General features: G+C 35.7%; 2 protein-coding genes across 2 annotated transcripts; both read right to left on the bottom strand.

Moving 5' to 3' along the window:
• Positions 1-2,888: 2,888 nt before the first annotated feature.
• Positions 2,889-3,461, bottom strand: LOC138909354 (uncharacterized). Its single transcript, XM_070200548.1, has one exon. It carries the CDS (start codon positions 3,459-3,461, stop codon positions 2,889-2,891), a length of 573 nt encoding a protein of 190 aa, XP_070056649.1.
• Positions 3,462-3,464: 3 nt separating this feature from the next.
• Positions 3,465-3,797, bottom strand: LOC138909355 (uncharacterized). Its single transcript, XM_070200550.1, has one exon. The coding sequence runs from the start codon at positions 3,795-3,797 to the stop codon at positions 3,465-3,467; it is 333 nt and encodes a 110-aa protein (XP_070056651.1).
• Between the last annotated feature and the right edge of the window lie 15,027 nt (positions 3,798-18,824).

An 18,824-nucleotide genomic window follows, 5' to 3' on the forward strand; every position in this document is an offset into this window, starting at 1 on the left:
CCTCCAAGTCACAGCTCAACAATTAGTTCTAGAGCATATTTTCTCTGATTCATGATAATAGCCTCCCTTGATCTGGCAAACTCAATGCCTAAGAAAAACTTGAGCTCACCAAGATATTTCATCTTGAACTTGAGTTGTAGATCACATCTAGCCTACAGAATAAGCTGAGGACAACTCCTTGTAACCAAAAGGTCATCAACATAGACTAAGACAAGAACCAGTCTGTCCTGCACTTTCTTAGTGAATAAGGAGTAATCAAAATGACTATGAGTGAAACCAATCTGTAGCAAGGCATCAATTAGCTTCTTGTTCCACTGTCGTGGTGCCTGTTTGAGGCCATATAATGATTTGTGTAATCGATAAACTTTGCCTGTCCCTCCCTGGGTAGAAAAACCTTGTGGGATGTCCATGTACACTTCTTCAAGCAAATCCCCTTGAAGAAAGGCATTGTGCACATCCATTTGAAAGATGTATCAATGCTTAGCAGTTGCAACTGCTATAACTGACCTGACTGTGACCATCTTGGCCACAGGGGAGAAAGTTTATGTATAGTCAAGCCCTTCTTGCTGATTGTAACCTTTAGCCACTATCCTTGCTTTGTATCTTTCTACTACTCCTGAGGCTGTATATTTGATTTTAAAAATCCATTTGTATCCAATAGGCACCTTTCCTTCTGGCAAATCAACAATGCTCCAAGTCTTGTTCTCCTCTAGTGTTGTGATTTCTCACTTCATAGCAGCAATCCATTTAGGATTCTGAACTGCTTCATTATAGGACTGTGGTTCAATAATAGATGAGTAGACATTGAGTGCAGCACTATAGGCAGAAGAAATATTGTTGTAGCTCACATAGTTTGATATGGGATAATAATAGTTGGACTTGCCATGAGTTGAAACCACAAAGTCCTTCATCCACAGTGGTGGTTTAGACATTCTTAGAGATTTTCTGCTAGGTACTTCATGATGAGGCACTAGTGCTGAGGCCTCAGTAGAGGACTCTATATCTGGTGATGTACTGGTGTTTGAAGCAGCTGATAAGTTTGGAATTTCAGCAGATACTAAGGGATCAGCAGGTTGTGCATTAGATAGGTCTATAGTATTTTGAGGAGATACTGTTATATTGCTTCCAGAACTAGTGTTAGGGGAGAAATCTAAAATAGGAAATACTGATGATATGGGATAGATAGTGTGTCTGGAGGGATAGACATCCTCCTTGAACACCACATCTCTACTGACTATAAATTTCCTGGAGACTAGTGTATACATCTTATAGCCCTTTTGAACCATAGAATATTCAAGAAAAACTGCAGGAACAGCTCTAGGAGCAAATTTATGAGTGAGAGAAGCAGGAACACTATGCAATATTTCATATGGCGTTCTACCTTTAAGAGTTGAGGTAGGTAGCCTGCTTATAAGATAAGCTACAGTAGTAACACATTCTCCCCAGAATCTGAGTGGAACTGAGGCTTGGAATCTGAGTGTCCTTGCTATATTGAGTATATGCTTGTGCCTTCTCTCAACTACTCCATTCTGTTGTGGAGTGTAAACACAAGAGCTTTGATGAGTGATGCCTAGTGACTTGAGCAGTTCTGTCATTTGAGTATTAAAACACTCACAACCATTGTCTGTTCTTAGGACTTTGACAGTAGAGGAATGAATAGTTTTAACCATTAAGAAGAATTTCCTAAGAACCATAATTACTTCAGCTTTTGAGGGTAATAGATACAGCCATGTGAATCTAGAATGATCATCAGCTATAGTTAAAAAAATATCTCTTCCCATCACAGGTAGGTAACCTGTAAGGGCCCCACACATCAACATGAATGATATCAAAGTTAGAATGAGCAGTGGAAGTACTCAGAGGAAAGGGTAATCTTGTTTGCTTAGCAACTAGGCAGACAGTACAATGGTGTTCAGTATCATCAAATTTCACAGACTGAAATTCACTTACTTTCTTCAGTATATCCAAAGGTATATGACCTAGCCTCCTATGCCATAGGGCAACATTTATTCTAGTATACTCAGTGGTATTTACAGTGAGAGATTTTGGAACAGAACTTAAATTTCTTGTAGTAGGTGCATCCTCCATTGCTTGTATTATACTCCGAGATGTGAGCACATACAATCCATAGTCTTCCTTACCAATCCCCTTCACCTGTCCACTGAAGAGATCCTAAAATATACAAAATTCAAGAAAGAACATAGCTACACCCTTCAGCTCCTTTGTAATCTTTGAGACAAATAACAGATTGTATCTGAACTCAAGTATATGCATAACATTAGTTATCTTGTGGCCAAGAAATATGTATGTGGAGCCTAGATGTATTACTGTGGCTAGCTCTCCTATAGGTAGACACACTTTCCCTACATTAGTCTGTCCCAAGTGTTTTAAATCAAACAACATATCAATCCTATGCACCATATGATTAGAAGCTCCAGTGTCAATTATCCACTTAGGCTAATCTTCAGGAAGGGTTGCATTATGTATCATACCTGCTGCCATGGCTGAGCCATTATCCTCACTTCCTTTTTCAAGCATCTGAATGATTTGATTGTACTGTTCCTGTGTAAATTGAGGGATTCCACTTATTGCAGCCTGAGCAAGCTGGTTCTGAGCAAACTGGTTGTTGGTGAGATGGCCTACTGCTTGTGATGTTGAAGAATTCCCATAGATTGACATAACATTGTTGGAGAACTGATTCTCTCCAGTATAAGCAGCTGAGTTTTCTGAAGGATGCTTCTTCTTGGATTTGAAATCTGAGGGGTAGCCATGAAGCTTATAGCAGGTTTCCCTAGTGTAACCTTTGAAACTGCAGTAGTCACAATGCATCTGATTCTTCCTCTACTTGAAATTATTTGTAGGGTATGAGCTTCCTTTATTATTGAACATCACTTGATTATGATTCTGAAGGCCAGGGGAATAAGAGGCAGGATTAGAGGAGTATGGAGCAGGACCAGTCTTATTGGTAACTGAGATGAATTAGGGTGACCTTTACTGGTGAACAAGGCTGTTCCCTTATGAATTTCTGCTACATTTGAGGAATGATTAGCCAAGGACCTTCTACTTTCTTCTGAAATGATCATAGAATAGGCTTTGTTTATAGAGAGAATAGGTGACATATTCAGAATATGATTGCTCGACTGTGCATAGGACTCAATCAGTCCCATTAAGAATTGTAACAACCTCTGATACTCAAAGTGTTCTATATATCTCTTTGATTCTTCACAACCACAACCAGGACAAGGCATAAGTGCATCAAATTCAGCCCAAAACTCCTTCAATTTAGAGAAATTAGAGGACACTGATGAGATGCCCTGTGACAGAGTAGCAATTTGTTTGTGCAAGTATAGGACCCTCAAGCCATTCACCTTTTCAAAGCTTTCTCTAAGGTCACTCCACACCTTGTGTGCACTTGTAGCATACACCATTCCACTTAATAGCTCAACACTCACAAAATTCATTATCTATGAAAGCACAATAACATTACACTTTTCCCACAGATCATGAATAGAAGGATCAAATTTATCCTTAGAACATCTTCCATCTACAAAACCTAGTTTGCTCTTGCCTAGTAAACTAATACGCATAGAGCTGCTCCACAGAGCATAATTTTCATGTTCAGTTAGTTTAATTGAGATGAGAGAGCTACCTGGAGTATCAGACGGTTGGAGAAATAGAGGATGATATTGATCGACAACTATAGCACCCACACGACTTGGATCTGCCACTGGAGTTGCATCAGCAGTCGTATCTTCAATTCCTGTGCCTGAGCTTGTACCACCGGCTCCGATCACCATTGAAGATAAAAAATCGAGATCTTAGGATAGAATCGAACACAGAGAAACCAAAAAAATACCTAATTGCTCAAGGACAACTCAACCTAAGACGAGGTGAATCAAAGCAATTGCATAGATGACGACCAACGAGTTCTAGATACAGAAATCAATTTCAAGCAATCTGCGTGAATTGATCGTCTTCACGGGCTCTGATGCCATATTGAATTATAGAACTAATTGATCGAGTTAGAGAGAAGAATGAACTCATTTCATATAATGAAATCTGCAACTAACTTTTGTACAGAAGCTATGTATATATACAAGTACATCTAACCAACTCTAACTAATTTCCACTAACTACCTCTATTAACTTAGCTAGTGACAGCTGTCACCTAAGGTCCTAACTGCCTAACAGAATAAGCTAGAATAGCTGCTTGACTGTTATGGCTCATACTCGATTCTTCAACATATTGCCCATCTTATTGCTTTTAACTTGTTTTAAGCAGTTTTTAACTTATTTTAAGTACTTTTTAACTTTGTCAAACACTTAAAAAAGCTAAAAAAAAAAAAAACACTTAAAAACTGATTTGATCAGCTTAAAAGCCAATCCAAACACCCTCTAAGCCATTGCCGCTCGTGGAATTAGATCTATCGAGATATGGTAGAATGATAGTATTCCATCCATTTTCATTTGATTAAAGGCTTAACATTTTCTTTCTTCTGATAGACAGGTTTTCCCTGACTAAAAAAAATCACCGATTTGTTTATTTGCTCTCAACACTTGAGTAAGCAAGCATCTTTATTAATGGAGCAGTGTAGGTTGCCTGCAGATGGGAGATTAGGCTTTTTCTTTTTAACTGAAATTTTCTTGAGAGAACTACAGAAATAGCAACAGATAGTATCTACCAACAATTAGCCATTAAGTCATGCTACCAAAAATAATTAGAAAAAGACGTCAATAATTTACAACATTCTAAAAACCTAAGCAAAAATATATATTTTTAATGAATTTGGTTGGAAACATCCTCTCTACTCCCTCGGGCAGGGGTAAGGTCTACGTACACATTATCCTCTCTAGACCTCACTTGTGGAATTTTACTGGGTTGTTGTTGTTGAATTTGGTTGGAATTTGCTTAAGACACATAGATGAGGCAATATACAAAATTCGAGAAAGATTAAAGGTGATTAATGTGGTTCAATAATTCCTTAACTTGTTTGGATAGTTATTATCTATTGCATTGTATCGTATTATTACTTTAAATAAAATGTTTGTTTTGATTGTTACTTATATTTTATTGTATCGTATCGTTAAATCTATCGTTTCGTAACGACGAAAAGTGTCACTTTATGGAACGACGAATTTGGTGTGGTGATATCGTTCTCTTGCTTTTTTTTTTCTCGTCTTACCATTTCTTATTATTAAATAATCATATTCTATCATTTACCCTACTTTTTTATATAATAATTTTACTCCGTAACCTATTTTTTCTTAGTAATATTGCAAGTTTATTCTTCATATTGTTGGTGCATGATATCATGAAACAACCCAGTCTATCCAAACGTTGTATTCATCAAACAATACAGTACAATAAAATACGATACATTATGAAACCACATGTAACAACAATAAATTGTGGTTAGTGTTTACGTTTCAAAATTTAATGTCACGTAGGGGTGTACATGGGTCGGGTTGGTTCAGATTTTCTAATTACCAAACCAAACCAATTGTATTGGGTTATTAAATCTAAATACCAAACTAAACCAATAAAAGTCGGGTTTTCTAATCTCGGTTTTTCTTTTTTTTTTTTCCGATTTTCGAGTTTTTTCGTTTTTTTTCATAAAGTCTTCATAGCACAAAACGTAAAATTTTTGCTCCAAATATTTCTTTAATCCTAGAAAGAAAGAACTATATATGGTGTTTTTCTATAAAATAACATAAATATGAGATGAGTAATGGCATTGTACTAAAATATTCAACAATAAAGATAATAAAATCGCATAAAATAAATATTATTAATAAGCCATAATAAAAGCAAACATAATTTAAAATTATGACTAATAAGTACAATTATTTACATGACTAATCACTAAAAGAAAAATAAGTTTTACATTTTATCTAAACCATGAAAAAACTTAAAAATTAGATATCCAATACTATTTTCATTCATAGTACAATTGAATTGAATATCTTTTATTAACATTAATATTGATTTGATTTTGGTTTAGGATTTATTTGAGTTACTAATATTTATGGACTATAAAACTTATTGGAGTATCCAAAAAGTATAAGTCCAAACTTGAAATAATACATTAAAAGATAAAACTATGAAAAAGCTTAAGAAATTTTTATAAACTACGCTACCATAAATATTTTTATGTATTAAATATATTTAAAACTTCTATACATATAATGCCGGATTGGTTTGATTTCGGTTTGACTTTTTTTAGTTAAAACCAAACCAAACCAAATATGGTCGGTTTTTTTTCCAACACCAAACCATAGTCGGATTTTTTTTCTCCATTTGACTCGGATTATTGGGTTGGTGTGGTTTGTTGGTTTTATTTGTACACCCTTGCAATGGCAGGAATCTTAAAAAATGTTGTAACCGTAAATAAATGTGCTATTTTTAAAATAAAGGGAAAAGTAATGTTATTTATATAGATATTCTTTAAAAAGAGACTAACAATGTTAAAATCTATAAAAAAAACCAAAAATTGTTTCTGCCTTTGAGTTTGGCAATATTTTAACACAGCAACTTGTTGTGTAGCAACCTTGTACCTTTAATTATTTTCCGCACCTCCTAATTAATGTTTATTAATAATTATTTGACTTAATTAAAAAAAAAAGAGTCAATGCCAGTTGGGTGCGTGGAATCAGATCTGTCGCGTTATGTATATCGTTTTCATTTGATTAATGTTTTCTTTCTTCCAATGGACAGTTTTTACTTGATTTAAAATGCATCAATTTGTGTATGTGTTCTGATTGGAGGAGTACACAAGCATCTTTACAGTACGAAGGTTGCGTGGCGTTGAAGGAGACTCGTCCTAAAATGCTTTTTCTCGACTCGCGTCTGAGCGAGTCATTGCAAAACTTCCGGAGACTTGTAGTCTTGTTTGGCCAAATTGAAAAAATCAGTTTATTTTTAGAAATTTTTTTTTTTAATAGTAATTTTTCAACAAATATTTTCGAAGAAAAACAGTTTAGTTTGTGTTTGACTAATCAATTTGAAAAGTATTTTTGAGCAACAATTTGTGTTTGGTCAAACTTTTCAAAAAGTGTTTCGAAGTATCAAATTACAAATAAGGACGCAAAAATATTTATCAAATAGTTAATATTATATAAATAGATAAATAATTATAAATATTTATTATTAAAGATAATAATGAAGTTTTTTTTTTTTATTTAAGTAAAGTATAAAAATAAAATTGAAAGTATTTTATTCTTTCAAGATGATTTAAAAATATCAAAAAATTATTCAACAAATATAAAGTTCATCCCATATTTATAATTACTTAATAATTTAAGCTAAGTAGGATTATTTTGGTAAATATAATATTTTTCTAAGAGTATTTTTGGTAGGAAAAAAATTCAAAACTGCTTCTGTTTCTGAGAAGAAACTACTTTTTTTTTGTTTTTCAAAAACTACTTATGCTTTTATCCAAAAACACTTTTTTCCCATAAAAAACTTGGCCAAACACCTCAAGTTGAGAATAAAGAATTTTTTGGAAAAAAAATAGTTTTGGCATGGGAGAAGCTTTGACCAAACAAGCTATTACCTAGCAGGTTCAAGTCTTGTGAGGTGAAAGTTCAAGATGGAGGGTGAATGATTTTATGCTTTCTCAGTGTTCTAACTGAATAGGATAAAGGGTGCAGAAATTAAATTGTAGAAAAGTACTCCGAATTGTACAACGATATTTTATACTGGATCGAATTCTGAATCCTAGTCCAATCCCTTTATGTTCCAAGAGGGTTTTATTCTATATGATGGCTACTTGGTAAATTGGTTACAGTTAGTTTGTGCGTTTTCTATGAGCTCTTCAATTTTCTTCTATTTTTCCTCTCAATTTTGATACAATATTTTACCAATAATTTTTCTCTCTTTTATCTCTTTCTTTTACACAGTAAATCAAAAGTATTACAATATTGCTAAGATGAGAACAAAGAGCTTGAAGATGGTTAGACAAACGTATGTCTTGCTTCTGGACTTGTTTCGTCTTTTATATACTGGATATGGAGCCCGTTGGTGTCCTTGATTTTCTGTAGATGATTTGCTTACCTGCTATTGACAGAAAGAAAACAACCCAAGAGATTTGATCCTGGAAATCTTTCCAAGAATAAAGTTGGAACCTTTTAAATCACAGCTTGATCAGCTTCTCATTTGTTTTCCTTTTTCGACCACTGTAATTTGCTTCTATTCAAATCATTATTTTCCTTTTCTTGCATTCCTCTGGGTTACCGTCTTCCTTAAGCTGCACGCCTTCCAGTCTCGTACTTGATCTTCTTGATATTTTCCTTTTTGGGTCTTTGACTCAGTTTTTTTTTCGGCCGTTGCACATCTTCCTTCCTTGTACTCCCCAGTGTATGATCAAAGCATCATTGTATTCCTGCACATTTACCCGAATATGCTTAGAATTGAACTTATTAATGTCACCATTAAAACTAAAAGCTGTCTCCCATTTTTAATGATGACAATTATTAATATATTAACAATACGTAGTAACCAATTAATGTCTTGAAGGTGTGCTCCCCCTAAGCTTGTAAATTTTTTCTCCCCCTTTGGTACCAGCAAAAAGAAAAAAGAACAAAAGACAACAACAACAATATATATATATATTTTTTTTTTTTACTCTGTTCATCTCTTTCCCTTCACACAATATGTTCTTAACAACTACTTCTTTAACGACACCCCGGCTATGACCGATATCTCTTCCTTTTATAATATGGACATTTTTTCAGGCCTCAATATCTAGGAATTAACAGGTTAATCCATCGATGTTATTAAGGAGTTAGGAGACTAACCATACACTAAGAGTAATGAATTTAATTTACAGATAGAAAATATACAAGAAATAATAACTCTTAATATTAATATACAAACAAGAAAGTGGTACAGAAACATAATTTCAAAATCTCTGCTCCCTTATATATATATATATATATATATATATATATATATATATATAGAGTCAACTAGAGGCCAAGCAAAACACATAGTCTAAGTAGTCATTAGTCGACTAGGCTACTAGAATGTCTGAAACAACCTAAACAAACTAAAATATTATCTTAAACAACAAAGTGTTCATGGTTCGGTTTGTATCAATTTTCCACTAAAAAAAAATCACACTAAGTCGATTTTTCAAATATTGGAACCAAACCAAACCAATTAAGTCGATTTTTTATCGATTCGGTTTATGTCGATTTTTCGGATTTTTCAGTTATTTATCGGGTTTTTTTTCTTAAATATGAGACATACATTACCAAACACATATTCCGGCGACTACATTTTCAAAGTAACACTATCAAACCAATTGCTCTTTGAGAAATTCATCATTTACCAAAATATATTGATGATAATTAAATCAAATAGTGATGAATAATTTAAGGACTCAATTAAAAATAGATTATTTTTAACATGAAATATGTTCTTATACTTAGCAAAGAAAACTACCAATCAAACTAGAATTTAAAGGCAAGGAACTAGATTATTATAATAGCTATTAACATGTACCATAAAATTTCAAAAACTTTACATAAAATAATACATATGTATATGTGTAATAATAAATTTTAAATAGCTACTTCTATAGTCGGTTTGGTTCGGTTTTTCTGGTTATTTTTGTAAAATTAAAACCAAGACCAAATCAAATTTGATCGGTACGATAATTGCCTTGGAACAAGCTACACTTGCTCGCACTAGACCTACAACTGCCAAGGAACGAATAGAAACTGACTTGACTCGGCGGATGCTTAAGGAGGTTGAAGTTGCATTGCTAGATAACTCCGGGGAGATTCAAACCTTCCTTCAACCTGTGGAATATGAGCAAGGGCCGAATTTCTATTTTTATTGCAAGATCCAAAGGCATTCTGATGCTGAATGTAGGTTGCAACTGCCCAAGGAGTCTGCTCAGGGACCATCTAAGGATGGAAAACTGAAGGAGGTCGTTCAATATGATAACAGAAAAATAGAAGAATGGGTGGAAGTTACTAGTTCAAAGAAAAAATGTGTTGGTAAGAATCAAAAGAATTAAGGAAAGCAGGGTAGCGACAAACAGATCTAAGAGACACATGAGGCACTTCCTAATGACACAATTCCATTGAAGTTAACTAATGGCTTTAGTGCTATGGAAGTTATAGAATCTGACAAGCAAGGTATAGATGAGGATACAATTCAGGGAGATGGGATTGTGGTTCCTACATATGACCATGTTCCAGTGATAAAGGGTACAAGTATAGAGGAGATGTCGGAAAAAAAACATAAAAATGTGAAGAAGAATAAGAAGAAGAAAGCAAAGACAAGGCTCTGACTATTTTTTGACATCTTTGGGGCTCTCGATGAGTGATTTCACGAAATTGATGTAAGTGAACTGGACTGGTCAATATCAACATTTCGACACAATTCATTAGCTTAAACAGCTTGACCAGTAACAATATTTTTACACAATTCATAAGCTACAAGATTTAGATAGGGCACCTTTGAGCGCATGGAATCACATGAAATAGGAAGTTGAAGCAGAGCAGTAAAAAGGATTGGAGTTTGGTGAGCTCAAATTACAATAAATAAAAGGTTTAATAGTATGGTAAAAAGAATTAACCCAGCCACCCACGTAACTACTTAAACTAAAAATAACTGGTTGAGGTATAATATATGCATAATTTATGTATTATATGTGTATAATTATGTATAATCAATGTATAATCTATTTAATATGGCTATAAAAAATAAACAATGAATATCGCCGGCTATTTGTGCAAAGAAACATGCTTATTCCTAAAACATAAATTTAACAATGCATAACAACAACAACAACAACAACAACAACAACAACAACCCAGTATAATCCCACTAGTGAGGTCTGGGGAGGTAGTGTGTGTACGCAGACCTTACCCCTACCATGAGATAGAAAGGTTGTTTCCAATAGACCCTCGGCATACTTCTCTCCAAGGACTCCCCACCTTGCTCTTGGGGTGACTCGAACTCACAACCTCTTGGTTGGAAGTGGAGGTTGCTTACCATCAGAGCAACCCCTCTTGTCCAAAATTTAACAATGCATAAGAACATTAAAAAAGAAAAGATTTTACTTTTGTATTTGGAAGATAGTGTTAGATGATCCCTCAAAATAAGCCTCAATCACCTGCATATATTGCAAGATAAAAAGTAGAAATCATCTTAATTTCAAGGAGGAAAAATTTAACAAAGATGAGGTACTTAATAATGTGAAGAATATATCGAAGAATATTATTGAGAAATCTTAAACTTACTGTGACTGCTGTAGATATAGACCTTAAAGCAATTATTTCCCATGTCCTCTTGTTCTTATTTAATCTTTCTTGCAGAATCCTCAACAGGAGTCGGGCAATTATGTAACTCAATTGACTCCAAAGTATAAACTTCCCCAAAATCTGTTGGAATTTCTTTGATATAGTTCCAATTTTTCAGAACGAGGCATTTTAAATTTGGGAAGCTATCACTGCTAGCTTCCCAACACTCAAGATTTAGGCTGTTAAATAACAACTACTTTAGGCGTTCGAACTTGTCTTTATCACTCAATCTCCATGCTTGACCTCTGACTGCATTATATTTAATTTTGAGCTCTTCAAGATTTGGCAACATGACAAGAGTTGATATTTCGTACCAAGGAAATTGAAACCAGCCAGCTAAAGTCAACCTCTTAACTGATGTTGGGAAAATAGAACTTTTGATGGAGCTTGGCAATGTACTTTTCCTGAAACACTTCAATGCTTCGAGTTTTCTCAAGCTGGGCATATCAATGAGGCGATTGGCCATATGATCTTTTGGGGAATAAAGTACGATCAATCTCTTTAGATTGGGAATGACAGAAAAGACTTCATTTGTACAACTGGTGGAACAAAGACCAGAAAGTTGCTCTAGATTTGGCATCCCTAACACGAGATGCTTGTTTAGAATACTTTCTCTTCTTGGACTGGGTAAATAACTGGGTCCTCCCAGATGTATATGCCTCAAGTTCTTCATTATCCATATCTTCCCTGGTAAAGTTTTCTCTTCGTATTTGTTCCTATGAGTAATAAGAGTTTGCAAATTCAGAAGCTCTGAAATTGAATCAGGAATGTTGCCGTTACATCGAACTTGGATATATCTTAAATGAAATAACTTTGTAATCACTAGTGGAAATGAATTGAACCCTACATGTTCATGGAAGATGGCCAATACCTTGAGAAGGTGGAAACGGGAGAAAAATTCATGTATTATAGGACGACGGTGGTAGATGGGCAATACCTCGTGAAGCTTAACACGTGTCGCAAAAGGTAGATCCAATCTAGAAAATAAGTAGATAGATCTGGCAACAGGGGGTAATAGCTTACAACAATCGTCAACTGAATAAAATTGGGTTTGAAAACTGAAGCGACGAACATTATGCTTTTGTGTTGGAAGAGTAGGGACATCTAGCTCAGTTCTCTCAACATGCATAAACTTTGTCATTTCAGCTTCGATCAAACAGAATTCACGCAGTAGATCATGCGTTCCACATACTTTTATCTCACCATTGAATCTCCTTTTTCGAGCCAATATCAAGTTCCTGCTGATAAGATCCTCCAAATAATCTACTGCCACTTCCTCCAAGTTTTTACCACTTTCAGACGTCCTTACAAAACCTTCCGCGATCCATAATTGGATCAGTCTCCCCGTCTCGATCTGAAAGTCCTCTTGGAAACTACCCATAGAAAGAAAGCAATGTTTGAGGTGATTAGGTAAGTGGTGGTAACTCAAACCGAGCACTTCTAAGCATTTATTTGGATGGCTAGCAACGATTTCACCTAAAGTTCGGGCAACATCCTTCCAACTTTTTAATGTCCGGGCGATTTTAGAAAGATGTCCCGCTATCACTGAAATTGTTAAGGGTAGTCCTTGGCATTTTTCTACTATTTTCTTTCCAATTTCTTCCAACTCTGGAGGATGATCATGTTTTGGTCCAAACACCTTATCACCAAGTAACTTCCAACTATTATCTAAATTTAAGAGGTTCATCTCATGAGGACTGCTACTATTTGCATACATCGCTACATCAGTTTCCCTACTAGTCAATAAGATTCGACTCCTATTGTTGTAATCAGGAAATATTCTCCTTATTCTATTCCAGACATCCGTACTCCAAATATCATCAACAACAACAAGGTATCTTCGACCCTTGAGGTTTTTCTGCACCAAGTCGGCTAACTCATTGTCATCCTTCTTATCATAATCTATTCTGTTGAAAACATTTGGCCCTGAAATACAATGTAAAGCATCTAACAACACATTTCTACATCGAAATTCTTGAGATATTGTAACCCAAACACGAATGTCAAAATGATACCTGATTGGGAGATGATCATAAGCTTTTCTGGCAAGTGTTGTTTTGCCAATGCCACCCATGCCTGTTATTGTGACAATGTCTAGATCCGACGGTGGTCCTGTCATTTTTGAACTATGGTCTCCAAGTCATCATCAAGTCCCTGCACCATATCATATTCCAAATATTCCCGCATTGGATAACTTCTAGAAGAAGTGCCAATTAAGGAATCCTCGGATAATTCAAGAATTTGATCACCGTCAGCATTATGAGTACTTGTACTAAAATCAGAAACAATCTCCATTACTTCTTTCTTTGTTTTATCCATTTTTGCAATAACCGGTAGCAAATCCTCGTGTTGTAAAATTCCAAATGTCCAACTTAAGCCTTCGATGATTTGGCAAATCTTCAGCTCGACAACATGTTCTGCATCACTAGCAACAACTCTTATTTTTTCGTCCAAAGATTTGATTTTTTCATGGTCAAACCTACTATTGCCAGCTTCTTCAAGAACTTTTTGAAAATATTTAGCAGTAGCATGAAGTGTTTCGATCGTTTTAGTAGTTTGAGCATGAATAAGTTCTGGGTTTCTCTGCTCAAGAATTTGAAGAAGAGAAATTACAGCAGTATAAGCCATCAAATTCAAGAATAAGATTGTGGAAATGATGGAATCTGTATTGTCTGTTAATATATATAGGGAGGATTTAATTCAAGATATCTCAACTAATATATAACAACTAATATAATGTGGGCTGCCTTGGGTGTGTAAATAATTTTTAATGGCACCAACTGTTGTATAACATCCTTAATTTATTTCTAACTCCATGTTAGTGGTCATGAATAAACTTCTTGACTTACTAAAAAAAAGGCTAACTCATTGCCGGTTGGTTCGTGGAATCCGATCTGTCAAGTTATGTTGAATAGTGGGAACAATAAATACTCCATCCATTTTCATTTGATTAAAGGCTTTTTAAAATATCTTCTCCTTCCGTCTCATTTTAAGCGTCGCTTTAACACAAAAAGTTTGTCCAAAAATAATTGCCACTTTAGGATTTCAAGATTAAATTTATTAATTATTTCAAACTATACTCTTAATATTAAAGAAGTAGTAGTTCTTTTTGATACTACTCAATTCTCAAAAAATATTTAATAGGAAAACTTAGTAAATTATATATTGTATTTATTATTTTTCTTAATGGACATGAAAAGAGCTAAGACGACAGTTATAAAATAAATTTTAACCATTAATGTAAACCTAACCGATGCTTACAACCTTAAATATTTGATTTGTCTGTTTTTATGCATGCTATAAAATGTACAGCAACAAACCGATTTTATTTGGTAAACGGAATAACAAAATTATTCTTAAGCCATATATTATTCCTAATCATCACAAAATTTTGAGAACATCACATAATAAATGTCTACCCTAACATTAGAAACTGATGACATAGTTCTAATTGATGAGACGTGAGGCTGCGTTAACGAGAGGTTGGAGGTTTGGAGACAGGCCCTTGAGTCTAAGAGTTTCAAGTTGAGCAGGACTAAGACGGTATACCTGGAGTGCAAGTTCGACGCGAAGCCGAGGGAAGCGGGCACGGAAGTGAGACTTGAATCTCAGGTCATCCCCAAGAGAGGCAATTTCAAGTACCTTGGGTCGGTTATCCAAGGGGATGGGGAGATCGACGAGGATATCATACACCGTATAGAGGTGGGGTGGAAGAAATAGAGATTAACATCTGGAGTTCTGTGTGATAAGAAAATGCCTCTGTTACTCAAAGTTAAATTTTATAGAGCGGTGATTAGACCAGCCAAGTTGTATGGGGATGGGTGTTGGTCAGTTAAGAACTCATACATCCAGAAGATGAAAGTAGCAAAAATAAGGATGTTGAGATGGATGTACGTACACACTAGGAAGAATAAGGTTAGGAATGAAGATATTCGGGAGAATGTGCGTGTGGCTCGTATGGATGACAAGATACGGAAAGCGAGGCTCATATGTGTAATGACCCGACTAGTCATTTTGAGTATTATAGCCTCGTTCCCCCATTTATTGCTTATTATGTGTTTGATTATTAATATGTGACTTGGCAGGGTGGTTGGTTTGGTTTCGGGGATATTTCGGAATGAATTAGGACACTTAGTCACAAGATTGGAAGCCTAAGTTGAAAGAGTTGACCGAATGTTGACTTATGTGTAAATTACTTCAGAATGGAGTTTTGATGATTCTGATAGCTCCGTATGGTAATTTTTGACACAGGAGTGCATCCGGATATGTATATGGAGGTCCGCATGTCATTTTGGCTTGAATTAGCAAAAGTTAAAAAAATAGAAGTTTGACCGACGGTTGAATTTATTGTTATCGGGCTCGGGTTTTAGTTCCGGAAGTTGAAATAGGTCCGTTGTGTCATTTATGGGTTATGTACAAAATTTTAGGTCAATCGAAATTGGTTTGATAGGTTTCGGCATCAATTGTAGGAGTTGGAAATCCATTTGTTTCATTAGGCTTGAATTGGGGTGCAATTCGTATTTTTGATATTGTTTGATGTGATTTGAAGCCGCGACTAAGTTCGTATGATATTTTGGGATGTGTTAGTATGTTTGAATGGGGTCCCGAGGGCCTCGGGAATGATTCAGATTGAAATCAGAATGAGTTTAGACTTAAGGGAAATGCCGAAGTGTTTCTGGTCTGGTGCGAGCGGAGAGGAGGTCGCTGGTGCGACTCCGCAGAAGCGGAGTCTGGTCAGCAGAAGAGAAGGTAGGGGGCCTTCATGGAAATAATAGAAAAGGAATTTTGGTCATGCCTGCGGGGAGGCAAATGCAGTTAAGTGAACCTCATGTGCGATGGAACTGGCAGTGTATTAATTCTAAGGGTTTCGAGATTTCTTCATTTTTGGACTTTGCAAGCTCGATTGGAGGAGAATTTTGAGAGGGGTTTCACTAGATTTGAATAGCTAAGCAAATTTTGGCCGTTTATCTATTAATATTGAATACCCATTGAATTTCCCAACTAGATTATGTGTTTTTAAGGTGGAATTTGAAAAATTTTGGACTAGGGATTGGAGAGTAGCTTAAGATTTGGGGATTTTAGCGGCGATTTGATGTCGGAATTTGGTAATTTTGGTATGGTTGGACTCATTATTGAATGGGTATTCGAATTTTGTAAATTTTGTTGGATTCCAAGACGTGTGCTAGGGGTTGACTTTTTGACTTTTGTTAAAGAACATAGCTTTATCATAGGAAATTGATTCCTGTAGCTTGTGTTGATTGTTTAGTTGTATGTGGCTAGATTCGAGTCGTTCGGAGGTCGATTCACGAGGCAAGGGCTTGTTGGAGTAGATATTTGTACGGTTTGAGGTAAGTAACACTTCTAACTTGATATTGAGGGTATGAATCCCCGAACTACGTGTTATGTGGTTGGTGTTGAGGTGACACACATGCTAGTTGACGGGCGTATAGGCGTGCACCGTAGTAATTATGACTCGGTTTATTCTGTGGGACTGTGCAACTACCCAATCTTGTTATTATTCATATAATCTCCATGTATTAGAGGAATTGAGATGTGATCCATATTAGATTTCACATTTAGGCTATATACTGGTACTGGTTGGATCCACAGAGGTCGTTTTTGTTGTTGAATTATTTGCTTAAATTGCATTTATGTACTCAGTCATATCTATCATTTGAATATCATATCTCAGTCTCTATTACCATTTATTATTACATCATATTGTCATTGTTTGGGCTGGTTGTCATGAGATTTGTGAGCACGAGAGACTGGAGAGATTGATGACTGAGTGAGACCGAGGGCCTGATTGTGAGTGATATTTATAGGATCGGGCTTCACATCGTAATAGGCTTTATTGATTCATGCCATGATTAGCTTATATTAGCTCTTGGGCAGGATCCGCCCCTCCGGAGTTAGACATATCAGTAGTGAGCGCATGTACCTACCGAGGGCGTGGGCCGAGTGCGAGTGCCGAGTGATTGAGAGTGCTGAGTGGTTGGGAGTACTGAGTGATTGAGCATGCTGAGTGAGGATGAGTACTCCGAGAGTATGAGTATATGACTTTATCATTGTGTTGCATTACAGTTGACATGCATACTTGACATGTAGATATTGAGATGTGGCATTCCTTATATTGGTCATACTTGGCATGTTCTATTTGTGTTAAGCTCAAACTGTTAAAACTAGAAAGCATGTCTACATTTCTGTATTGTCTATAAATGATTATTGGATTTCTCTCTGAGTTATTATTGTTATTATCTGGATTTGGACTGTACCTATCTAAGCTCGTCACTACTTTTAACCCAATGTTAGACCTGTTAGTTATTGATTACATTGGGTCGATTGTACTCATACTATACTCTGCACTTCATGTGCAGATCCAGGTACTTCTGGGCACGGCGGTTGCTAGATTTGGAGCTTCCTCTGCTTGGAGACTTTTGAGGTAGCTGCTTTGGCGTCCGCATATCTCAACTCTCATTCCTTTCAGTTTATTTAGCATTGTTCCATCTTTCTAGACATTTGTGTTAGCAGTCTAACTATGTTGACACTTTAGTAGCTCATATACCCAGTGACACTCGGATTTTGGGGATTTTTTATTGAGTCGCGGTATTTTATTATATGTTATTTATGAGATTTTCACTGCTAAGCTTATTTCATTATGTTTGCAAATTTAAAAATGCATGGTTATTTGTGATTATTAGCTTGGCTAGTATTGCGATAGTTGCCATCATGACATGTGTGATTTTGGGCCATGACAAGTTGGTATCAGAGCCTAGGTTACATAGGTCTCACAAGCCATGAGCAGGTTTAGTAGAGTCATGCGGATCGGTACAGAGATGTCCGTACTTATCTTCGAGAGGCTACCGAACCATTAGGAAAACTTCACTCTTGTATTCTTGTCGTATAGCCACCAGTACCATCATTTAGGGCCACGAGAGGCTGGGGCCGCGGTAGAGGCATGTGATGACCCAAAATGTCATCTTTAAATTTAATAATTAATTCTGTATTCTAAGACCTCGAAAAGAACTATTTATCATTACTCGACTTGCGTGTGCAGTCCGTAAAAAATTTTCCGGAAAGTTTTTAGGTGAAAAATGAATTAAAATGTGAATTAGAGCTTTAAAACTCAACTGAGTTGGCTTTGGTCAATATTTTTAAGCAAACGGACTCGGATCAGTGTTTTGATAATTTTAGTAGGTCCGTCTGTATCATGATTTGTGACTTAGGCGTATGCCCGGAATCAAATTCTGAGGTCCCTAGCCCGAGATATGGAATTTTGATGAAAAATTAAAAGTTTAAGTTCAAATAGTGACCGGATGTCAAATTATGTGCAAACGGCCCCGGAATAGAATTTGATGATTCCAACAGCTCCGTATGGTGATTTTGGACTTAGGAGCGTGATCGGAATTTTATTTGGAAGTTCGTAGTGGAATTAGGCTTGAAATGCCGAAAGTTGAATTTTTGGGAAGTTTGACCGAGGGGTTGACTTTTTGATATCGGGGTCGAAA

This window comes from Nicotiana tomentosiformis, chromosome 4, assembly GCF_000390325.3.
Source record: "Nicotiana tomentosiformis chromosome 4, ASM39032v3, whole genome shotgun sequence".
Lineage (NCBI taxonomy): Eukaryota > Viridiplantae > Streptophyta > Magnoliopsida > Solanales > Solanaceae > Nicotiana > Nicotiana tomentosiformis.